Source organism: Hyperolius riggenbachi, chromosome 6 (genome assembly GCF_040937935.1).
Source record: "Hyperolius riggenbachi isolate aHypRig1 chromosome 6, aHypRig1.pri, whole genome shotgun sequence".
In the NCBI taxonomy this organism is placed as follows: Eukaryota; Metazoa; Chordata; class Amphibia; order Anura; family Hyperoliidae; genus Hyperolius; species Hyperolius riggenbachi.
In genome coordinates this window covers 6,656,633-6,682,187 of record NC_090651.1, presented here as the reverse complement: position 1 = coordinate 6,682,187, position 25,555 = coordinate 6,656,633, and the positions used below count along the sequence as shown (strand labels likewise).

The 25,555-nt window shown below is 49.9% G+C and overlaps 1 protein-coding gene and 1 long non-coding RNA gene across 2 annotated transcripts in view; one reads left to right on the top strand and one right to left on the bottom strand.

Moving 5' to 3' along the window:
* The window catches only part of VSIG10L2 (V-set and immunoglobulin domain containing 10 like 2), a 110,856-nt gene that overhangs the window by 4,743 nt on the left and 80,558 nt on the right, over positions 1 to 25,555 (top strand). The window contains exons 2-3 of the mRNA XM_068238792.1: positions 11,523 to 11,690; positions 22,860 to 23,153. Coding sequence (XP_068094893.1) covers positions 23,102 to 23,153 — 52 coding nt within the window. The 5' untranslated portion in view covers positions 11,523 to 11,690; positions 22,860 to 23,101. The remainder of the gene's footprint in view (positions 1 to 11,522; positions 11,691 to 22,859; positions 23,154 to 25,555) is intronic.
* The window catches only part of LOC137520639 (uncharacterized), a 60,499-nt gene continuing 52,216 nt past the window's right edge, over positions 17,273 to 25,555 (bottom strand). Inside the window, exon 4 of the long non-coding RNA XR_011021906.1 lies at positions 17,273 to 17,606. This is a non-coding gene — a long non-coding RNA (uncharacterized lncRNA). The remainder of the gene's footprint in view (positions 17,607 to 25,555) is intronic.

The window sequence follows — 25,555 nt, the reverse complement described above, 5'->3', positions numbered from 1 at the left end:
TAACGCAGCGCGGGACCCTCAGAGGATCGCAGCCGCGCTCCCATCTGTAACACAGCGCGGAACCCTCAAAGGATCGCAGCCGCGCTCCCATCTGTAACACAGCGCGTGACCCTCAGAAGATAACAGCCGCGCTCCCATCTGTAACACAGCGCGGGACCCTCAGAAGATCGCAGCCACGCTCCCATCTGTAACGCAGCGCGTGACCCTCAGAAGATCGCAGCCGCGCTCCCATCTGTAACGCAGCGCGTGACCCTCAGAAGATCGCAGCCGTGCTCCCATCTGTAACACAGCGCGGGACCCTCAGAAGATGGCAGCCGCGCTCCCATCTGTAACACAGCGCGGGACCCTCAGAAGATCGCAGCCGCGCTCCCATCTGTAACACAGCGCGGGACCCTCAGAAGATCGCAGCCACGCTCCCATCTGTAACACTGCGCGGGACCCTCAGAAGATCGCAGCCGCGCTCCCATCTGTAACGCAGCGCGGGACCCTCAGAAGATCGCAGCCGCGCTCCCTCAGAAGATAACAGCCGTGCTCCCATCTGTAACACAGCGCGTGACCCTCAGAAGATCGCAGCCGCGCTCCCATCTGTAACGCAGCGCGGGACCCTCAGAAGATCGCAGCCGCGCTCCCATCTGTAACGCAGCGCGGGACCCTCAGAAGATCACAGCCGCGCTCCCATCTGTAACGCAGCGCGGGACCCTCAGAAGATCGCAGCCGCACTCCCATCTGTAACACAGCGCGGGACCCTCAGAAGATCGCAGCCGCGCTCCCATCTGTAACACAGCGCGTGACCCTCAGAGGATCGCAGCCGCGCTCCCATCTGTAACACAGCGCGGGACCCTCAGAAGATCGCAGCCGCGCTCCCATCTGTAACGCAGTGCGTGACCCTCAGAAGATCGCAGCCGCGCTCCCATCTGTAACACAGCGTGTGACCCTCAGAAGATCGCAGCCGCGCTCCCATCTGTAACGCAGCGCGTGACCCTCAGAAGATCGCAGCCGCGCTCCCATCTGTAACACAGCGCGGGACCCTCAGAAGATGGCAGCCGTGCTCCCATCTGTAACGCAGCGCGGGACCCTCAGAAGATCGCAGCCGCGCTCCCATCTGTAACACAGCGCGGGTCCCTCAGAAGATCGCAGCCGTGCTCCCATCTGTAACGCAGCGCGGGACCCTCAGAAGATCGCAGCCGCGCTCCCATCTGTAACACAGCGCGGGACCCTCAGAGGATCGCAGCCGCGCTCCCATCTGTAACACAGCGCGTGACCCTCAGAAGATCCCAGCGTGCTCCCATCTGTAACGCAGCGCGGGACCCGCAGAAGATCCCAGCGTGCTCCCATCTGTAACACAGCGCGTGACCCTCAGAAGATCGCAGCCGCGCTTCCATCTGTAACACAGCGCGTGACCCTCAGAAGATCGCAGTCGCGCTCCCATCTGTAACGCAGCGCGGGACCCTCAGAAGATCGCAGCCGCGCTCCCATCTGTAACGCAGCGCGGGACCCTCAGAAGATCGCAGCCACGCTCCCATCTGTAATGCAGCGCGGGTCCCTCAGAAGATCGCAGCCGCGCTCCCATCAGTAACGCAGCGCGGGACCCTCAGAGGATCGCAGCCGCGCTCCCATCTGTAACGCAGCGCGGGACCCTCAGAGGATCGCAGCCGCGCTCCCATCTGTGACACAGCGCGGGTCCCTCAGAAGATCGCAGCCGCGCTCCCATCTGTAACACAGCGCGAGACCCTCAGAGGATCGCAGCCGCGCTCCCATCAGTAACGCAGCGCGGGACCCTCAGAAGATAACAGCCGCGCTCCCATCTGTAACACAGCGCGGGACCCTCAGAGGATCGCAGCCGTGCTCCCATCTGTAACACAGCGCGGGACCCTCAGAGGATCGCAGCCGCGCTCCCATCTGTAACACAGCGTGGGACCCTCAGAAGATAACAGCCGCGCTCCCATCTGTAACACAGCGCGGGACCCTCAGAGGATCGCAGCCGCGCTCCCATCTGTAACACAGCGCGGGACCCTCAGAAGATCGCAGCCGCGCTCCCATCTGTAGCACAGCGTGGGACCCTCAGAAGATAACAGCCGCGCTCCCATCTGTAACACAGCCCGGGACCCTCAGAAGATCGCAGCCGCGCTCCCATCTGTAACGCAGCGCGGGACCCTCAGAGGATCGCAGCCGCGCTCCCATCTGTAACGCAGCGCGGGACCCTCAGAAGATCGCAGCCGCGCTCCCATCTGTAACGCAGCGCGGGACCCTCAGAAGATCGCAGCCACGCTCCCATCTGTAACACAGCGCGGGACCCTCAGAAGATCGCAGCCGCGCTCCCATCTGTAACACAGCGCGGGACCCTCAGAGGATCGCAGCCGCGCTCCCATCTGTAACACAGCGCGGGACCCTCAGAAGATCGCAGCCACGCTCCCATCTGTAACACAGCGCGGGACCCTCAGAAGATCGCAGCCGTGCTCCCATCTGTAACACAGCGCGGGACCCTCAGAAGATCGCAGCCACGCTCCCATCTGTAACACAGCGCGGGACCCTCAGAAGATCGCAGCCACGCTTCCATCTGTAACACAGCGCGGGACCCTCAGAAGATAACAGCCGCACTCCCATCTGTAACACAGCGCGGGACCCTCAGAAGATCGCAGCCGCGCTCCCATCTGTAACGCAGCGCGGGACCCTCAGAAGATAACAGCCGCACACTCCCATCTGTAACGCAGCGCGGGACCCTCAGAGGATCGCAGCCGCGCTCCCATCTGTAACACAGCGCGTGACCCTCAGAAGATAACAGCCGCACTCCCATCTGTAACACAGCGCGGGACCCTCAGAAGATCGCAGCCGCGCTCCCATCTGTAACGCAGCGCGGGACCCTCAGAAGATAACAGCCGCACACTCCCATCTGTAACGCAGCGCGGGACCCTCAGAGGATCGCAGCCGCGCTCCCATCTGTAACACAGCGCGGGACCCTCAGAAGATCGCAGCCGCGCTCCCATCTGTAACGCAGCGCGGGACCCTCAGAGGATCGCAGCCGCGCTCCCATCTGTAACGCAGCGCGTGACCCTCAGAAGATAACAGCCGCACTCCCATCTGTAACACAGCGCGGGACCCTCAGAAGATCGCAGCCGCGCTCCCATCTGTAACGCAGCGCGTGACCCTCAGAAGATAACAGCCGCACTCCCATCTGTAACACAGCGCGGGACCCTCAGAAGATCGCAGCCGCACTCCCATCTGTAACGCAGCGCGGGACCCTCAGAAGATCGCAGCCGCGCTCCCATCTGTAACACAGCGCGGGACCCTCAGAGGATCGCAGCCGCACTCCCATCTGTAACGCAGCGCGGGACCCTCAGAAGATCGCAGCCGCGCTCCCATCTGTAACGCAGCGCGGGACCCTCAGAAGATCGCAGCCGTGCTCCCATCTGTAACGCAGCGCAGGACCCTCAGAAGATCGCAGCCGTGCTCCCATCTGTAACGCAGCGCGGGACCCTCAGAAGATCGCAGCCGCGCTCCCATCTGTAACGGAGCGCGGGACCCTCAGAAGATCGCAGCCGCGCTCCCATCTGTAACACAGCGCGGGTCCCTCAGAAGATCGCAGCCGCGCTCCCATCTGTAACACAGCGCGGGACCCTCAGAAGATCGCAGCCGCGCTCCCATCTGTAACACAGCGCGGGACCCTCAGAAGATCGCAGCCGTGATCCCATCTGTAACACAACGCGGGACCCTCAGAAGATCGCAGCCGCGCTCCCATCTGTAACGCAGCGCGGGACCCTCAGAGGATCGCAGCCGCGCTCCCATCTGTAACGCAGCGCGTGACACTCAGAGGATCACAGCCGCGCTCCCATCTGTAACACAGCACGGGACCCTCAGAAGATAACGGCCGCGCTCCCATCTGTAACACAGCGCGGGTCCCTCAGAAGATCGCAGCCGCGCTCCCATCTGTAACACAGCGCGGGACCCTCAGAAGATCGCAGCCGCGCTCCCATCTGTAACACAGCGCGTGACCCTCAGAAGATCCAGCCGCGCTCCCATCTGTAACACAGCGTGTGACCCTCAGAAGATCGCAGCCGCGCTCCCATCTGTAACACAGCGCGTGACCCTCAGAAGATCGCAGCCGCGCTCCCATCTGTAACACAGCGCGTGACCCTCAGAAGATCCAGCCGCGCTCCCATCTGTAACACAGCGTGTGACCCTCAGAAGATCGCAGCCACGCTCCCATCTGTAACACAGCGCGTGACCCTCAGAAGATCGCAGCCGCGCTCCCATCTGTAACGCAGCGCGGGACCCTCAGAAGATCGCAGCCGCGCTCCCATCTGTAACGCAGCGCGGGACCCTCAGAAGATCGCAGCCGCGCTCCCATCTGTAACGCAGCGCGGGACCCTCAGAAGATCGCAGCCACGCTCCCATCTGTAATGCAGCGCGGGACCCTCAGAAGATCGCAGCCGCGCTCCCATCTGTAACGCAGCGCGGGACCCTCAGAGGATCGCAGCCGCGCTCCCATCTGTAACACAGCGCGGGACCCTCAGAAGATCGCAGCCGCGCTCCCATCTGTAACACAGCGCGGGACCCTCAGAGGATCGCAGCCGCGCTCCCATCTGTAACGCAGCGCGGGACCCTCAGAAGATCGCAGCCGCGCTCCCATCTGTAACACAGCGCGGGACCCTCAGAAGATCGCAGCCGCGCTCCCATCTGTAACGCAGCGCGTGACCCTCAGAAGATCGCAGCCGCGCTCCCATCTGTAACGCAGCGCGTGACCCTCAGAAGATCGCAGCCGCGCTCCCATCTGTAACACAGCGCGGGACCCTCAGAGGATCGCAGCCGCGCTCCCATCTGTAACGCAGCGCGGGACCCTCAGAAGATCGCAGCCGCGCTCCCATCTGTAACACAGCGCGGGACCCTCAGAGGATCGCAGCCGCGCTCCCATCTGTAACGCAGCGCGGGACCCTCAGAAGATCGCAGCCATGCTCCCATCTGTAACACAGCGCGGGACCCTCAGAAGATCGCAGCCGCGCTCCCATCTGTAACACAGCGCGGGACCCTCAGAAGATCGCAGCCACGCTTCCATCTGTAACACAGCGCGGGACCCTCAGAAGATCGCAGCCGCGCTCCCATCTGTAACACAGCGCGTGACCCTCAGAAGATCGCAGCCGCGCTCCCATCTGTAACACAGCGCGGAACCCTCAGAAGATCGCAGCCGCGCTCCCATCTGTAACACAGCGCGGGACCCTCAGAAGATCGCAGCCGCGCTCCCATCTGTAACGCAGCGCGGGACCCTCAGAAGATCGCAGCCGCGCTCCCATCTGTAACGCAGCGCGGGACCCTCAGAAGATCGCAGCCGCGCTCCCATCTGTAACAGTGCGGGACCCTCAGAAGATCGCAGCCGCGCTCCCATCTGTAACGCAGCGCGGGACCCTCAGAAGATCGCAGCCGCGCTCCCATCTGTAACACAGCGCGGGACCCTCAGAGGATCGCAGCCGCGCTCCCATCTGTAACGCAGCGCGGGACCCTCAGAAGATCGCAGCCGCGCTCCCATCTGTAACGCAGTGCGGGACGCCATGCACCTGTGCAGAAGCATGGAATCGCTCTGGCTCAGCAGTGAAAGCCCAGCATGTTCGGTTCCATGTTCCAGACACGAGGGGTCCTGTGCAGTGCGGCTGCGCTAACGTCTGTAAGGGCCCTTTTCCACTAGCAATTGATAGCGTTCGCGTTAAACACTAGCGATTGCTGGATCGCAAAGTGCAGCAAATTTCCCAGCGATTGCGTTCACAATTTTGCTATGCAATGCACTGCATAGCAAAACCGCGCCGCGATCGTACTTGAGTAAAAAGAGAATCGCGGTAGTGGAAATTACCACGATTCCTATGTTAAAATGCAAACCGTAGCGATTTAAAAATCACTAGCAGTTTGCGATTCAGCATCGTGATCGCCACTAGGGGAAAAGGGCCCTAAGGGATCATTCTCACTGGAGGCGTTTTGTGATTTATTTTAAGCGCTGGCCATTTTCAAAATCGCCCTGAAAGCACTTGTGCAATGATTCTCTATGAGGCCTGGTAGCGTTTTCCAAACCGCTGCCGCCTGTGAAAACGTTTGGCTAATGTATCTCAATGGGATGGTGCACACCAGCGGTTTGAGCAGGGGCGTAACAATAGACCCTGCAAGGGATGCCTCCGCAAGGGGGCCCAGAAGCCACAGGGGGCCCGTGGGCGGAAAAATTTGAGACTGAAAGCTAAGGGCACGAGAGAAAAGCCGTATTCTGCTCTCGCACCATTGTTATATTGACTGCATGTGTCCACCACACAGATAAGGAATTTGTACACTGTCCCTGCTCCCTAGGGTTCGTAAAAAAACATCTGTCTCATAGTGCTGCAAAGTTCTAAAGACTTCATGTACAACCTTACAAACAAAAAAGTTGTAGACTGTCCCCTTACAGTAATCACTCGGAAGAGATTCCTAGATTCTTATTACACACAGGCTAGTGACCTTATGGTGTCTGATTACTTTTACAACACAATGGAGTGGGAAAGATTGATGCCTGACTGTCGCTGCCTTATTGAGAGCTTGTTGTCTCATACTGAGTCCCAGATCCTGTAAAAACAGTATCAATCAGTGACATTCTGAATGTTTTGCCAAAGTTAAGGTAGCCATACACTGGTCGATTTGCCATTAGATCGACCAACTGACAGATCCCTATCTGATCGAATCTGATCAGAGAGGGATGGTATGGCTGCCTTTACTGCAAACAGATTGTGAATCGGTTTCAGCATGAAACCGATCTCAATCTGTTGAGCTGCTCCTGCCGCCTGTCGCCCCAGCGTCAGGTAATGTATATCGGATCGGCCGCCGCTAGCGACGCGCTCCCTACCCGCGGGCGATGGACGGTATTTTTCCGCACGGCGCGATCGACGGACCAACACGGCTGTGACACGGCTGTCCCCCTGGGGGACAAGAGAGCGATCGGCTCTCATAGGCAGAAGCCTATGACAGCTGATCGCTGTGATTGGCCGGCTGGGGGGAGGGAGGGGATTTTGAAAAAAAAATAACAATAAAATAACAATAAATATTACAAAAACAAAACAAATATTTATTTAAAAAAATATAAACACAGGGGGGGCGATCAGACCCCACCAACAGAGAGCTCTGTTGGTGGGGAGAAAAGGGGGGAGGAATCACTTGTGTGCTGAGTTATACGGTCCTGCAGCTTGGCCTTAAAGCTGCAGTGGCCAATTTTAAGAAAAAGTGCCTGGTCTTTAGGGGGGGTTAACACTGCGGTCCTCAAGTGATTAAGTCTTAAGTGTTTTTATCTGCAAGGGGAAAACACATTGGTCCTCAGTTTTCCTGTGCAGAAAGTGAGGGGGGTGGGGGAGCCCCATCCAAAGTTTCACAGGGGGGCCCAGTTATGTCTAGTTACGCCCCTGGGTTTGAGGTTTTTAGCAAACCACAAATGTGGCTCCTGCAGCATTTTTGCTGTTTGCAGAAGCGTTTCTGCCTCAATGTAAAGTATAGGAAAAGCTCAAACTGGAAAACGCCTGTTCAGAGCGGTTTTCCAGGCGTTTTTGTTACAGAAGCTGTTCAGTAACAGCTTTACTGTAACAATATATGAAATCTGCTGCACAAAAACGCACCCAAAAATTCTAGGCATGTTTAGAAAACCTCTCTAACGGCCCATTCACACTAGAGAGTTTTGCCGCGATTTTGGCAAACCGCTCAAACGCTAGCGCTTTTTAAAAGCGCTAGTGTAATGAAACCCTATGGGCCGGTTCTTACTTGGGCAATTTGCACTAATAACTGCAAATCGGTCAGAAATGCGAACGTGTCGCCTGCACCATTTTCAGGCGATTTCCCGGCGATCGCGTTTCAGTGCTATAGAAGCGCTAAATGCGATCGCGGCAAAATCGCAGCAGTGTTCAGTGATTTTTCCATGTGAAATCGCGGAAAAATCACTCCTGCAAAACGCTGGAAAAAATAGCCGGCGTTTTGCGTTTGTAAGTGTGAATGGGGCCTCAACATGCCTAGAATCGCTCTGAAAATCTGCTTCAACAACCGCTAGCGTTTTGCAGATCTGCTAGCGGTTTTTGGTATGCATTGGGCCTCAGAGAGTTCACATCTGAGCCGTTAGTTTCCGATCTGCTCATGAAACTGTTGCCAGTACCATTTTGGGGACGATTCCGCCTCAATGGAAGGTATAGGAAAACCGCTCACAAAATTGCTTTGTGCAACGATTATGTTTGCGTTTTTAAGAATAAATACATTGTATTTATTATTTTCTGGGTCAATGGGTTCACTTCCTGACTTGCGTCAGGAAGTGAATTAAAAAAGCTCTGGAAAAGTGCTTAGGAAAGCGCTTTTCACAAAAACGTAACGCCCACCCAAGTGCCGGGAATTGGAAATAAAAATTGTGTCAAAAATAACAAAACACTAACATGAACGCAACGCAATGGGAACAAGGCCTAACTTAGCACAGGACCCCTCATGCCTGTGCAGCAGCATGGAGACACTCTGGCGGTGAAACTCCAACATGTTTGGCTCCGTGCTGCAGACACGAGGGTTTCTGAACAGTGCAGCCACGCTCCTGTCTGTAACGCAGCGCGGACACCTTGCACCTGTGCAGCAGAGTGGAGTCAATCTGGCTCAGCGATGAAAGCTCCTTGCTCCAGACACAAACAGACCCGCGCTGTGCGGCTGTCTGTAACCTAGCGCGGGACCCCTCGTGCCTCTGCAGCAGCATGGAGTCGCTCTGGCTCAGCGGTGAAAGCCCTGCATGTTCAGGTCCGTGCTCCAGACACGAGGGGTCCTGCGCAGTGCAGCCACGCTCCCGTCTGTAACCTAGGGCGGGACCCCCGGAAGATTGCGGCCGTTGGTAATCTAGCGCGGGACGCCTGTACAGCTCCGTGCTATAGACACAAGGGTTCCTGCGCAGTGCAGCACGCTCCCTCACGGAGAAGATCGTTGCCGCGCACTGTTAGACGTGGCCCTTGTCGAAGAGGTTTGGAGGCTTCCAATGCTGGATCGGGGGAGGCCTGTGGATTATTCAGAAGCATCCCTGTACTAAGGTAAGTAATTATTCAAGGGACTTTTTTCTTTCAGGTTTACTATAAAAGGTACCTAAGGTGAAAGTAATGTGCCCAGTTTCCAGGGTTGTGGAGTCGGAGTCGGGGCAATTTTGGGTACCTAGAGTCGGAGTCGGGAAAAAATGCACCGACTCTGACTCCTAATGAATTTAAACTGAGAATATGATAAAATGTTCTATTTCTCAGATAATAGTCATCATAAATAATTTATACATACAGTAATAGCTGTGCTTAGTCCACAAAAATGAAATAAACCTATCAAAATTAGTTACTTGTGCTGCTTCAATAAAGCAGTCCCCATATTTTTAAAGTCAGATATACACATCTGATTGTTACTGTATATATGATGTGTACACAGGAATCTCTTATATATACTAAATAACGTCTATGCTGTAAGTATAAAGCCTGATGTGTAGCCGTGTCACTAATAGAGATGGTCAACGAGATGGAAATAATTCTGCGTTGATTCTGATTTAAGCAAATGTACATAAATCAACTGCGGCAGTACAGTTGTTTTGATTGCTGATGAAATCAAATAATTTGATATGTTGTTAAAATTTGGTTTGGTGACTACGAGTTAAAGGGTACCTGAGAAGGATGAAAAGAAACGTTTTATACATACCTGGGGCTTCTTCCAGCCCCCTTCAGACTAATCAGTCCCTCGCTGTCCTCCACCACCCGGATCTTCTGCTATGAGTCCTGGTAATTCAGTCAGTCAGTGCAGTTCGGCCGCATGCCGCTCCCACAGCCAGGAACATTCTGCACCTGCGCAATAGTGCTGCGCAGGTGTAGTACGTTCCCGTCGGTGGAGTGTGTGCATGCGCACTACGTCAGACTGGCTCAAGTACCTGGACTCATAGCAGAAGATCCAGGTGGTGGAGGAGGACAACGAGGGACTGATTAGCCTGAAGGGGGCTGGAGGAAGCCCCAGGTATGTATAAAACTTTAATTTCATCTGTCTCAGGTTTACTTTGTTACACAGTAGTACTATACTCTACATATGCACTCCCCACAGAGCTGCAGGGAATCCACTGAGAATGTTGTGCACATTGAACACAGAGGTGTTGTCTATCACCCATAAACCTGGTTCAGATTGTGCATGAAGAATGTGTAATAGAGGAAGAATCTCCTCATTCCCCTGCAGAGTACCTGCACATCACTCTTACATGTACCCACACTTACATTGCCTAGGGCCTGATAGATGTTCTTTGTTCCGGTCTGTACCTTTTACAAGTACTCTTACCAAGGACTAGTTGTAGTCTATGACTAAAGGGAATAAATATGGCAGTCTCCATATCCTTCTCACTTCAGTTGTCTTTTAAAATTCCTAAGCGTTGGGAGTTAAGAGACAAATGTCATGTTACATACTTTCAATCAACAAGATTGTAATATGCAAATTAGAGGAGGCGGAGTCGGTGGATTTTTGTACCGACTCCACAGCCCTGTAAGTTTAACTTACGTGGTGCTTCTTCCAGCCCCCTGTATTGTTCTGGCCCCTCGCTGTCATTCTCGTGTGTTCCATGCTGCAGCTGTGCCCCTCCAAAAGCTGCACGACTGGGCCAGTTGCGGACTGGCTGTGCTCCTCCTCCATCACGCTCTGTTAGCGGGAGTAGTTGACGCATGCACAATTCCAATTTTTATGAACTAGACAAGCGCAGAACACTCTTGGCTACAGGAGCGCAATTGAGGAAGCATATGGCTCAGGCCTGCACATGCAGCTTTCAGAGGGGACAGCTACTACTGCAGCCAAACAGATCAGCAGGATTGGCAGGCAACTGGTATTATGTAAGAGCAAATAAATATGGCAGCCTCCATATACCTCTCACTTCAGGTTCCCTTTAAAGGTATTTGGCCAACTGGCCGAATACACCTTCGGAAGTCTTCAGAAGCACTTGCGTCCCTGAAGACAGGTGGCTCCGTACTACACATGCGCAAGCCGGGACTCGCGTGCATGCGCAGTACGGAGCCGCCAGTCTCCAGGGACGCAAGTGCTTCTGAGGCCTAGTAGGTATTTTCAACCAGTTGGACAAATACCTTTAACGGTGGAGCAAGGGCACGGGGAGAGGACCGGTAAGGCACTGTGGCATCCAGAGGCCTAACTCTCCATAAGTGAGCATTTAACGTTTTATTTTTTAAGTTCACTTGACAGCAAAAGGCAACGTAGGCAAGTTCCAAGCAGGCTTGTGGATGCGTGTTTATCTCATCATGTAATGTGTCATTTCAGTTATGCTTTAATTCAGTGTTCCCCAACCCTGTCCACAAGGCCCACCAACAGTGCATGTTCTGCAGGAAACCACAAACATGCACAGGTGGGGTGCCTCAGCAGAGCTCATCAACTACCTCTGTGGTTTTACACAAAACATGTACTGTTGGTGGGCCTTGAGGACAGGGTTTGGGAACACTGCTTAATTGACAGCTTGACTAATCATTATTATATAGTAATTCTATATTTCTTCCATTTCTGAATAGTTGCACCAACAATTGTCACCTTCTAACCAAGCTTCTTGTGGATGGTCTTGAGTCCCATCCCAGCATTGTGCAGGTCTACAATCTTGTCCTGGATGTCCGCTGACGGCTCTTTGTTCTTGGCCGTGGTGATGGAGAGGGTGTAATGGAAGGAGCTGATTCTATGGACAGGTGGGCTTTATACTCATAGCAAGCTGAAATACAGGAGTATCTGTAAAGGTGACCGTACATCTCCCGACTTGGCAGTTGAGAGGCCATTCGATTCAATAATTAATATTGAATTGGATGAAAATCCGTACCACCAAGAGCATTGCGGGCCAAAATTGGTTGCATGTATTGATCGAACATGCTGCGAGATGTCTGGTTAACTGCAAGCGATATTGGGACGACCACAAACAAAACCCAGGCACTGTTCCCTCAGTGTATAAATGTACCCCCTATGTGTGCATTTATACGTTGCCTGTCCTGTGTCGCCCACAGTGTGTTGCCCATCCGTCTTCGGGACTCCCTGCTCTTCCCTTAGCGCTATACGTGCCGCCAGCGCTAAACACACTGCGCGTGTGGGGGCAGTGGTGAGGCCGCAGACTCTGCATATTCCCGTGAGATTTCATGCTGATATCGATCAGCAATCGGCCTGCACTGTATGGGCAGCCGACAGATCTAACTAATCAGATTCGATTAGAGAGAGATCTGTCTCTTGGTGGAATCTGCCCATCATCATTAGATGTATGGCTACCTCCATTGATTGACTGTAATCTGGTAGAGTCTGAATTCTGTCGGGTTTGTAAGGGATCAAATACTTTTCCCTCTCAATAGCATGCAAAAAAAAATATAAGTGGTATCTAATGTGTTGTTGGTTTTCTGTTTCATTTCATTAAAGTGAGTCTACCAAAAAAAATTGGTGATTTATGTGTTAACAGGCAACCTTAGGGCTGGTGCACATCAAGAGCGATTCTTTCTGGGTGTTTTTAAAACGCTTGCGGGGTGAAAACCGCTTGGCTGATGAATGTGAATGGGATGGTGCACACCAGAGCTGCTTGTTTTTCCCCCAAAAGCAAACTCGGGTCCTGCAGCATTTTTGTGGATTTCTGAGGAGTTTCTGACTCAATGTTAAGTATAGGAAAGTGGAAAATCACTCTGAAAAGCGCCAGATCAGATCGGTTTTCCAGGCGTTTTTGTTACAGAAGCTGTTCAGTAACAGCTCTACAGTAACAAAATATAAAATCTGCTACACAAAAATGCTCCAAAAAGCGCTAGGCATGTTTAGAAAATCGCTCTACACATGCCTAGGATCTTTCTGAAAAACAGCTTAAAAAACGCTAGTGTTTGCGGATACACTAGCGGTTTTTGGTGTGCACTGGCCCTTACACATTTAGCAGACGATCAAAGAGCTATTTCCCCCACTGTATGCTACATTTATATCTGTTTGTGTACAGGAATTTGTTGTGTTTTGCATTTGGTTTTTGTTCCCCTGAAACGTTACTCTGCCCGTCTATGAGGAACGCGATGTAACGTTTTAGACCTTTGTCTCACGTATCCAGTTCCGAGGTAATCAGACCTCAGCGCCTTCAGGTGAAGGCTGAATACGGAGCAGAGGAAACTACCTGCTTTCTGCTAATGGCTGCCCAGTGCTGTCTTATTTATGATGAAAACAAAGGCTGCCCAGAGAGCATCTCTTATTTATCAGGGGATCTTGTGTGTGGCAAATCTTTTCATAAACATGTTAGCTGGGAAGGGTTTATTGGCCTGAACAACGGCAAACACTTCCTCCTGTCATGTCTGGCGAGGGAATTCTGGTTGCTGCAGGCAGGGAAAGAACCATTATCTTATTATCTTCTAGTCATTTTTATATGAAAGTCTAGACCAGGGGTCTCAAAGTCGCGGCCCACGGGCCATTTGCGGCCCTCGATACAATATTTTGTGGCCCGCGCCGGCAAAAGCTTCCTTATAGTTCGCTTCAGTGCTCCCAAGTAATCCACCGTATCCCCGCCGCTAAACAAGGGCTGCAGAGCCCCCAAATCGCCCGGGGGGCAATCCGCAGGCATTTCCTGGAAGGGGCAGAGCTTTCAGCTTCAGCTCTGCCCCTCCTGACGTCAATCACCGCACGGATCGCCACCTCTCCCCGCCCCTCTCTGTGAAGGAAGAGTGAGAGGGGCGGGCAGAGGCGGCGTTGCGCCGCGATTGACGTCAGGAGGGGCAGAGCTGAAGCTGAAAGCTCTGCCCCTTCCAGGAAATGCCGGCGGATTGCCCCCTGGGCGATTTGGGGGCTCTGCAGCCCTTGTTTTGCGGCGGGGACACGGCAGATTACTTGTAATGGGAGCACTGAAGCGAACTATAAGGTAAGATAGGCAAAATAGTTCGCTTCAATGTGAATTTGATTTTGAAATAAAAATTAATGCAAGGGATGGGGGGGGGGGGGGGGTGTCGGCGGGAGCTGCTGATTGTGAAATCCCTTATGCGGCCCAGCCTCATCCTGACTTTGCCTCCTGCGGCCCCCAGGTAAATTAAGTTTCAGACCCCTGGTCTAGACTCTGGAAATGAAGGCTCATACACACGTGCAACTTTTCCGCACAATCAACACGCCGACATGACCGACCACATGACCAAGCAACTGCACAACATGGAGTCGATTCACTAACAGAACTAGCGAGTGTAAGCTCCTGTTACCCGCGCTATTTCATCAGTGTGCCTTAATTTGAAGAGTCTGCACACTACGCGGGCTAGCAGCCGCATAGCGCATGTAATTAGCCCCAGCGACAGGAGCGCACGCTAAGCTTCTGTAGTGCAGCATAACGAGCGCTAGTAACTTTACGCCCGCTATGTGCCAGTAATGGGCGCCCCACTTGTCCTGCCCTTTGCCCCTGCGGGTCCAGTCACTTTAACCACTTCAGGACCACAGTGCTAAACCCCCCTAAAGACCAGGCTATTTCTTTTAAAATAGGCCACTGCAGCTTTAAGGCCAAGCTGCAGGGCCGCACAACACAGCACACTAGTTGATCCCCCCCCCCTTTTCTCCCCACCAACAGAGCTCTCTGTTGGTGGGGTCTGATCCCCCTAAGTGTTTGTTTTTATTTTTTTAATCAATATTTATGTTTATTTTTAAATAAATATACCTGTTTGTGTATTTACTTTCCTTCCCCCGATCGCTCTCTAGTTCCCCAGGGGGACAGCCATGTCACACGGCTGTCCCCAGTACAGCGCTGCCGTGGACCGCAGCGCTGTACTTAGTCAAAAGACGGCGTCTAACAGTCTCTCGAGCAGCAGTTGCCACTCGGAGGCTGAAGGCGGGGTGGAGCTCCGCCCCCTAAGCAGGTGATGCGCACGCAGCCTGCGCGCGATCTCCTGCAAACTGCGGCCCCAGGACTTGACGCCAATTGTCCTGGGGCTGCCGCCACGGTCCCGCCTTTGGCGTGACGCGGTCTTAGGGTACTTAAAGGACGTGATCCCCGCTCTTTGGCCCAATAGGCTGCCTGTCACTTGACACATAACGGGCGTAAAGTCACTAGCGCTCGCTATGCTGCACTACAGCAGCATAGCGTGTACTCCTGTCACTGGGGTTAATTATGCGCGCTATGTGGCCACTAGCGTGCATAGCATGCGGACTCTTAAAATTAAGGCATACTGATGAAATAGCGCGAGTAACAGGAGATTACTTGCGCTATTTCTGTTAGTGAATCAACCGCCTTGTATTTTCCACTCACGAACCAACTGTACGACCAACTCATTGACATACTGGGTGCGCAAGCGCAATGGCGTACTGCACAATATGGTAGTATTAAAAATAAGCACAAGTCGTTCAAACAACATGTACAAATGCAGATAACAGCACGATATCGGCCTAACAGTCGTGTGAGTTGAACCACCTGTTGGATCAGGCAGAGTGCCTGTTATCAGTGGCTTGTCACGTGTACACACGCCCAACTGTCGTCCAAGAGACCAAGTTGGGACAATAGTTGGGCGGACAAGTTACACGTGTGTCCGAGCCTTTAGTCGTTCTTTTGCTTTTAATTGGGAGATGAGATAAATAGTGGAGCGGTGGGTGGAGTTTAGCAAAGCCTCGTCTCTCCTTATCTAGGCACTTTTACCTCCAGAGAGATGTAGCAATGAGTGGATCAGGAGACTTCTTCTGTAGACGCTGCAGTGAGGTACAGTGTGGGGTGACGGCTCTCATAGGCCTCTCTTGTAGTACAATAGCTGGTCCTATACGGGAGATCAACTACAAATCATGGTGTCCCCCCCCCAACATAACTTTGATGGGACTCTTTACGTTCAATCCTGCCACCATCCATGGTCAGGGGGTCCAAATTCCAGAGGTCATAGAACAAGTGTGGCCACCATGGCACCCCCTATACCTTCCACTTAATAATATGACCACTTTACACCCCCATTACGCCCCCCATTAATAGTGTGGCCAATATTACATCTCCTATACCCCCATTTAACAAGGTGGCCACATGACGCCCCCATTATCCCCCCCATAGAGTGGCCAACATGGCACCCCCTTTAACTCCCCTAATAGTGTGGGCAGCAGGACACCTCCTGTACCCCCACTTGTTAATGTGGCCGCCATGGCACCCCCATTACCGCACCCTTTTATAGCATGGCCAACATGGCACCCCATTTACCCTCTTTGATAATGTGGCCACCGTGACACCCCCTTTTCACCCCTTACTAGCATGGCCACCAGGGCTCCCTTCCTCTCCCACCAGGAATGACAATGTCCTCCTAGTATACTCATGTTCCCCCCCTCCCCCTTATAGCCACGGGGTACCAGGAAGGTAGAGCTAGAAGTTGGGAGCCCCGTGCCCCCTGGAACTTGCAGGATTTGCTCCCCTAATACTTACCCCTATTGGTTCCCTGCAGTCACCTAATTTTGTCAGTCGGATGAAAATCAGTGCCGCCAACCACAATTGGTGGCATGTATCAATCAAACAGGCTGCAAGATGTAGGGCCAGCTTGCTTGATCGGTTGTGTGGTGGTAACAGTGTGCGACATCGGGACGGACGCAACGGAACCCCCAGCGCTGAACCCCCTACTGTGAAATGTTCCCCGGTGCAGTATACTTTACCTATCCGTGCCCACTGCTGGCTGCATCTTCATACACAAGCTGCACATGGTTTCCAGCATAATCACATGTGCACCCACATATATATTCCGACAACCACGTGTATACGGGCGGATCCCAGAGTCAGCGACGGACGTGTAAAATTTACTGCATACATTTTACATTGGGGGAGACAGCACTGTGAAATCGATCGATAATTGGCCTGTGGTCTATGGGCAGGCAGCAGATCTCTCTGTTCAGATTTGTTTAGAGAGAGATCTGTTTATTGGTCAATCTGCCCATACATCTTGAGATGTGTGGGCACCTTTAACGTATGAATAGAATGCAATACCAGCCATGTATATGTTGCCTCTCTCCAAAATAGTTCTGCATTTGGAGTTCCCTGATGGCGAGTCTTCCAGCAAGGGTCAGCTTTGGCCTTTCTCTTTGTTGGGGCTCCCCATTTGGCCCATCTCTTAGGACTTTGTAGATGGACCTTTTAGTCAGTTCTTCTATCCATCTGGGCTCCGATGGGGACAGCTTTTCCATCAAGGTTGCTGGTGGCCAACAAGCACGGGAAAACTAGAGGCCACTATAACATTGAAGGTGGACCTCCCGGTGACACAGGACATCTACTGATTCAGCTCAAACTTCAAAACATGAACAAAACCCTGGAGCTCAACCTTTCTGGAGAACTTCCTCCTTATATTGTCAGATTGCATAGTACAGTAGACTTGAGCCAATGCTCCCTTCCCCAGGTGTGGTCCTTCTATAGATGATCCATCCAGTTGGCTTGACGGCACGATTCTGCTTTGTGTTGGCTGTTAGAGTTGGACAGTTCTGGAGATTCCGATAGGCCTATCTCGCCGCTGGAGTCCCGAGAGATATGAGAAGCCAGCATGTGATACCAGCAGACAGTACCGAGACAAAAGTGGCCTATCCGTTTTGGCTGGCACGGCCAGATCCTTTCTGTTTTTTGGCTCATGAAAGATGTAGCTCCTCGATCCATTTACTTTGATAACCTTAACGCTTCAAATTAATATCTGGGGGGAAAGAAGAGTTTGTAAAGAAGGTTTCAGGTTAAGAGTGGCACCTGTAAAGTAACTCCTGCATTATGAATAGAGATGGGACAACGATCTGTAACAAGAAACACGATGAAGAGACGCAGGTGAATTATTCACGGGGTGAAACAGGAGTAGCGTCCATTAGTGTGAATGGGATATGGAAATTCTGCCCATATTCCGTCAGTAGTAGTGATTCCATAAACCAGGGAGTCGGAGGGCGAGGAAGGCAGAACCCGGGCCACCTTCTCTATCGGAGGATTATACTGACAGCGAAATGGGGAAATGGATTATGGACTGACAAGGAATTCTCACCGTACTGCCCTTTTGGTCATCCTCTGCGTTCTGCCGGTATTGTCGGTTGGTGAGTCATTTTTCTATTCTCAAATTAAAAGTTAAAGTGACACTGAAGCAAGAAAAAAAGTATGATATAATTACTTGTATGTTAGTACGGATAATGAATAGAACATTAGTAGGAAAGAAATATTGTTATTTTTAGTTATATAGCTTTTTTTCTATAACATTGCATTATTGTATCATACTTGCCATTTACAAACTACACTCTGCATTTTAAACTATGAAACACAGCAGAGCTAAGGACCCTTTGATCTACCCCCCCCCCCCCCCAGTAAAATGTTATCTGAGGGCTGGAACCCACTAGAACAATGTTTTGAGCGTTTAGGGAGGTTTTCAAAATGCTAACGATTTCCCTAAACGCTCAGCTAATGTTAATGGATTGGCCAAATTCCACTGGAGCGATTGCGATTAACAAAATCGCAAGCGCAGGACATGCAGCATCTTTGAGCGTTAGCGTTTCTGCAATGTAAAGTATATAAAACGCTGGCTCATGAATCTCTATACAGAGAGATTTGCTAAAAAATAAAAATGAATTGAAAGGACCAATCAGAATTAAAATCGCAAATCGCTATCACAATCGCTGGCAAAAAGCTTACACTTTTTAAAAGCGCTACCAAAATCGCCAGAAACCGCTCATGAAATCGCTTACAAAACGCTTAAAAACGATTGCGATTGCAATAGCGATTTGTAGTGGGTTCCAGGCCTGAAGTTGTCTTTCACTGTTTCTTTGATGTATAAGAGCGTCAGAAAACAGCACTGTAGCCGACCCAAGTTTGGTCGGAGAGCTCAGAGAAGCTCTTTTGCATAGATACCAAGTGGAATTTCTTAACCCTTTCTGTACTGAAAACAATAATAGACTCCTTTCTTTGCTACTAATGTTCTATTTCTTAGCTGTACTACACATACAATTAATTATATCATAAGTTTATTTCCACTTCAGGTTTGCTATAAGTTACAAGCAAACTGGAAATACTTGTCGCCTGAAATGATTGTGGGGAATATTTCTGGCAGCATTGTAGGTAAGGACCTACTGATGGATCTCCACCAGAGCATTGGCCTCCATTCATAAACCATTACCGCAGGCGCTAATGCAGAAAACAGCTGACTTTAAGGCCATTCACACTAGAGCGTTTTGCCGGCGATTTTGGCAAAACGCTCAATGCTAGCACTTTTGAAAACGCTAGTACAATAGAAACCTATGGGCCCGTTCTCACTTGGGCGATTAATGCAGATCGCCAAACGCAAACACGTAGCCTGCACCATTTTCAGGCGATTTCCCGGCGATCGCATTTCAGTGCTATAGAAGCGCTAAACACGATCGCTAAAAAATCGCTAAGTGTGAATGCCAAGTGTGCGCTAGCGTTTTGCGTTCAGCAAGTGTGAATGGGCCCTAACTGAGCACTTAGGAAAATGTCAATACATAAATGCAGTTACCGCATGAAAAGCTGAAATTCCCGAGCAGTGAGGTAAATTACATGTGGTGAATACCTCAACACATGTCAGTAAATGTCAATTCATAAAGATTAGAGCAGCGGCTGGGACGGATCTAGGGGGGGGGGGGGAGCGGGTATCTTGCCCCAAGTGCAGTTTGTTGAATTCTTAAAAAGGCGGCAAAATGAATGGCAGTTTAGGTGCCAAAACCTGACCTTGCCCCAGGCGCAACTCGGTCTTGATCCGTCCCTGGCAGGCGGTAATGGCACAGAGAATACTGCCTGCTTTGAAGAGGTGATAAGGGAGCCGATAAGAGCAAAGTTAATGGAGAAAGATCTCCCAGACAGCTGCTGTGAGAGCAGAACAAACAAGGCTTCCCAGAATACCCCAGGCTGTGTTTTTTAACCTCTTGGGTACCTGTTTTCAGATGTTTTTCACACCACAAAGCCTGCATGTGTAACATTTCTTGAAGTTCTTCTAAGCTGTGGCAATTAAATAGATTGTTTGGAAAGACTAATAGGCAGATTCAGGGCAAGCAGAAGCAGTATAACGAAACATGGACAGCTAAAGGTAAGCTGGGGATGCCTCTTTAATTGTAACGCTGTCTCTGCAAGGAGAAAATGTATCGACTCTCGTGTTACCGCCAGCTTAGTTTGGGAAATCCCCGAACTTCTATCGCAACTGTAAACATTTTTTTTATGAATTAGCACACAAAAGTCTAAAATACCGAATGCGGTATTTTCCCGACAAGATTTTTTTCCCGCACAGACTTTTATGAATTGACCCCTATGTGTTTTATGGAGATATGAGGACCACAGAGCAGATGTTCCCACAGCAGCCATAGGGGTCAGGCGAGAGCAGCCATAGGGGGTCAGGCGAGAGCAGCCATAGGGGTCAGGCGAGAGCGTTCCATCCTCCCAGAACACTGAAGAGTAGACGAAGGCTGTTCTCCCGGACACACGCTACATTATTGTCTGAACGTGTATGAACCTTTAGAAGTAAACCCGTGAAAAACCCGACCACAGACTATACTGTTATATAAGAGAGAACAGAGGCGCCAAAAGGATAAAAGGGGTTTTAAAAGAGCTTAAAAGCCAAAATTTGGTAATTAGAGGAGGCAGTGGTGGACTTACCCCCTCCAAGCAGACACAACACGACTGTACATTCAGTCTATTTATTAACGAACTCCAGATAAAACAAAGCAACGCGTTTCACGGGTCAGTGCCCGCTTCCTCAGGCAATAGAAACAGGAGTTACAGCATCTAGCAAAACAAACGACACTCAGCGCCTCTGGTCTATACTGTGGCTCATTTGGATGATGTGCTGCTCGGGGTTTGTCACCTGTATGTAGGGATGATCCATGAGATGCAAATATTTCCAAGTTCATGCGAGAGTATGTAAATTTTTATGCAAATATTTGCAGTTTGAAAATGGACCAATCAATTTAAACCTGGGTGGGATTTGATTGGTCCATTTTCAAGCTGCATATATTTGCATAAAAAAATTACTTATTCCTGCATAAATTCGGAAATAGTTGCATCTCATTTATCATCCCCACCTGTATGATACCCATAACCGTAACCTATTTGCCAAATTCGGCTTGGAGAATGCAGAAGAGATCTCTTCATTTCCCATCTTAATTCTCCATTCACCCTTCACTTCTGTCTGGCTGCTACAGGGCCGGATTTACCATAAGGCAGTGTAGGCACAACCCTACAGGCGCCTGATGATGGAGGGGCGGCTCATTTCCCACCCCGAGCGCCTCCCTCCTGCCTTCCCTATGCAGAGTCCTGATAAGAGTGTAAATGAGAACTTACTCACCCGGCTCTCTGCATTCCACTGATGAGATCTCCCTTCAGTCAGGGGCAGGGCCGGTTCTAGAAACCATGTGGCTCCTGGGCAAAATTAACCTGGAGGGCCCCCTTAAAATACTCCCCCGACTAAAAAAACGGCATTAGGTGCCCTTTATTGCACTCAAATCACTGTCAGACAGACAGTGGAGCATGCCTGCCAGCACTACTACTCTGCCAGAGACACTGCAGGAGCCAGAGAGAGCAAAAGTTAAGTAGGGAGGACACCTGGCTCTGGGGTAATTGCCCCCTTTCCCTCTATGGTAGCACCGGCCTTGGTCAGGGGCACCTCTAGCTACTTAATATTGAGCGTACTACAAGGGAAGTAAGAGAGAAGTAACAATTTGGACAGCCAGCACACTTGTGGTGCGGTTCGGCGGGGTTTGTAGGTACATGGAGGGTGAAGTCTAGTGTGTCAGGAAATCTGTGCCTATAGGCTCCTGTGCGCTAAATCTGGGCCTGGGCAGGTATAAATACCCAGGTGAGGTTCTTCATTTCATGTGGGAAAGGTAGAAGACCTTCAGGTCTGTGATTTCAGAATAAGCTGTAACCGTTTTTAGTTTTTAGCGCAAGTGTAATCAGTCAGACCTCCAATGCCATAAGGTGAACTGAGAGAAAGTCTCTTGCCATCATGTAGTCGGACCTGTTGAGGCATGTTTCTCTTCTGACATCACTGGAGAGATGCGATCGGCTAAAACCTACCACAAAAGAACAGTTTACAACAAGAGCCAAAGCTAATGTAGTATGTTGGGTAAGGGGAATCGTGAGATAACACAAATCAGTAGCCAACCATCGTGAATGCAGATGAGGAACTATTTTTCTGGCAGATTTACTGTCAGATCGACTCTTTCCAACAGGGCCGGTTTGATTTCCAATCGATTTTCCAAAGAAGTCAACGGAAAATCGATTGGATCAGATCGGACCGGTTGGAAATACAGTAGTCCATCTGAGAGTAAATCTGTCAGAAGATTGTATTGTGTGTACCTAGCATGAGGGCGCTGGATGGCTGCGCTGCGGGTAAAGAGGAGATGATTTACTTTGACATATGACCTCTTCTCTCTCCAAGTCCTGCCGCCCTTCTGATCTTATCTGATTTTATCGCCCTAGGCCGTGGCCTCTGTGGCCTTAGCAGAAATCCGGGCCTGAGCATGAGACCGTCATGATACAATGGTTTCATTAGCCTCACTCTGTTGTCACTCTCCAGAGGATAAAAATTGTGAAAAAAAACCAAAGGGGAACTTTTAAAGAGACTCCGAGGCGGATTTGCTAAATCTTAATAGGACACAGAAGCATGTTCTCTGCACCATGACATGCCTCAGTGTCCTTCTATTGCCGCCTCCAGCCCCCCCGGGCTCTGCTGTCCCCCCTGAAAAATAGCGCCAGGCCAGCGACAATCTGCCTGTCACTAGCCTGCTGTTTACCTGGCATGTGCATCAGCTGGTGTGTGATGTCTTGGTGATGGCAAAACTCCACTTACACTCCTATAAACTGGTTGTAAACATGTTACACTATGTGGTCTTCTTCACAGTAACATCCATTTTGCTTCTGACATGTTCAGGACTGAAGGACCATGTTCTTATTGTGGTCTTTATTCCAGACTCCGGCTCAGTCATCCAGACAGTCTATGGAGTGTTGGACCGCTCTGTGGAACTCAAGTGTGGAGACATCAATTCCTCCTTCATCTTCACCTGGACCTTCGTCACCCTGGGCACAAACCTCTCAATCCCGATTGCCTGGACGGATTTCGTCTATGAAACAGCTGCACAGCTGGGAACGGTCTCTTTGAGCAACAGTACCCTGATAATTGATAAACTAACCCTAAAGGCAGAGGGGCAGTTCATGTGCTTGACATCCAAACTGCCCGCAATCTACATTGACCTGGTTGTCTTGGGTAAGTTACTTGGCATTCACTTGATTTAAATTTGTATTTTATTATTATTATTGAATATTTATGTAGAGCCGACATCTTCTGCAGCGCTGTACAGAGTATAGTGGGAAGATTTCTCAACGCATTAGCGACAGTTTTTTTCTTCTTAATCTGTTCTAACCAGCAGGGAGAACAGTTCTGCATGATAAAAAGAACCTTCTTAAATCCTATAAAACAAAAGAAAAAACAGGGCACCGAGAGCCCAATAGTGCAATATAGTTTTAACAGAGAAAATCTGTCTAGATAGTTTGTGCAGAATTATACTCACAAAAAAGTGTCACCAGCAGGCAACCACTTGAAAGGCAGGTGGGGAGAATTGGTACCCGACCCCACTCGGGTATAAAAGTCGCTCTCTGTAGATAGGAAAAAAAGGGGGCGTACCCCTCCACCAAGGGTGGATAAGTAATATGTATCAAACGCAGATAGAACAGAGGCGCCAAAAAGAGTAAAAACACTATTACTTAAAAACAGTAAAAAGAGGGAAGGTAAGGTGGACTTACCTCCCTCTAGCAGAGACAACAAGACTCTGAGGTAGAGTAGAATGCATTTATTAAACAGTGTAACTCCTTAGGAGTTACACTGTTTAATAAATGCATTCTACTCTATCTCAGAGTCTTGTTGTCCACTGCTAGAGGGAGGTAAGTCCACCTTACCTTCCCTCTTTTTACTGTTTTTAAGTAATAGTGTTTTTACTCTTTTTGGCGCCTCTGTTCTATCTGCGTTTGATACACCTCTTAAATCCTAGGTAATAGTGGAAGTTTAGCGTGGATTTCTAGAGCTGCACTACAGTTAAGAGAAGTGCAAATCCATCCCTAAACTGGCACAGATTAAGAAGTGCTTGATAGCAGTTCTACAGATGTAGAACTGCAAGCTAGACATGATTTGTGATGTGCTCCTCCCCCCCCCCCCACCCCCCCCCCTGCTGAATTCCTCCTCAGAGCCTGCTGCTATCAATACAGCAGGAGTGTTGGTTACCTCAGCAACAGCAATTCCCCTCACACACTGCTCTGTCTGAGAGACCTTCCTAGCGCCTCCTATTTTACAACAGTTTTAGAAGGAATCTGCACCTAATGATTTCTTAACCACTTAACATCTCAGTCGTTTTCAGCTTATGCATCCGAGCAATGTTCACCTCCCATTCATTAGCCTATAACTTTATCACTACTTATCACAATGAACTGATCTATATCTTGTTTTTTCCGCCACCAATTAGGCTTTCTTTGGGGGGTACATTTTGCTAAGAGCCACTTTACTGTAAATGCATTTTAACAGGAAGAATAAGAAAAAAAATGAAAAAATTCATTATTTGTCAGTTTTCGGCCATTATAGTTTTAAAATAATACATGGCTCCATAATTAAAACCCACGTATTGTTATTGCCCATTTGTCACGGTTATTTCACCATTTAAATTATGTCCCTATCACAATGTATCGCGACAATATTTTATTTGGAAATAAAAGAGCATTTTTTTCCGTTTTGCATTCATCACTATTTACAAGCTTATAAAAAAAAAATAGAGAGAAATATTTCATCTTTACATAGATATTTAAAAAGTTTAGACCCTTAGGCAAATATTTATGTTTTTTTTTTTTTATAGTAATGTTTTTTTTGTTTTTTTTTTTATTAAACATTTTATGTGGGCATTTTTGGGAGGGTGGGATATAAAAGTGTTTTATTTGGGGAAATATTGGTGTATTGTAATGTTTTTGGGAATTTACTTGTAGTTTTACTTTTTGGCCACAAGATGGCAATCTCGATTTTTTTTACATGACGTCACTCTAAGCGTACAATGTACGCTTAGAGAGACACAGCTTCAGAAAGAGCGAAGCTTCCGAGAGAAGCTGTCGCTTTTTCAGCGGGGGAGAGGAATCAATGATCGGGCTCCATAGCAGGGCTGTGGAGTCGGTCCAAAAATCCACCGACTCCGACTCCGACTCCTCAGTTTAGGATTCCACCGACTCCGACTCCACGACTCCGACTCCTCTAATTTGCATATTACAATTTTGTTGATTAAAAGTATGTAACATGAAATTCGTCTCTTAACTGCCAACTGAAGTGAGAAGGATATGTAGACTACTATATTTATTCCCTTTAGACTAAAATTAGTCCTTGGTAAGAGTACTTGTAAAAGGTACAAACCGGAACAAAGAACATCTATCAGGCCCTAGGCAATGTAAGTGTGGGTACATGTAAGAATGATGTGCAGGTACTCTGCAGGGGAATGAGGAGATTGTAAACAGACAACACCTCTGTGTTCAATGTGCACAGCATTCTCAGTGGATTCCCTGCAGCTCTGTGGGGAGTGCATATGTAGAGTATAGTACTACTGTAACAAAGTAAACCTGAGACAGATGAAATTAAAGTTT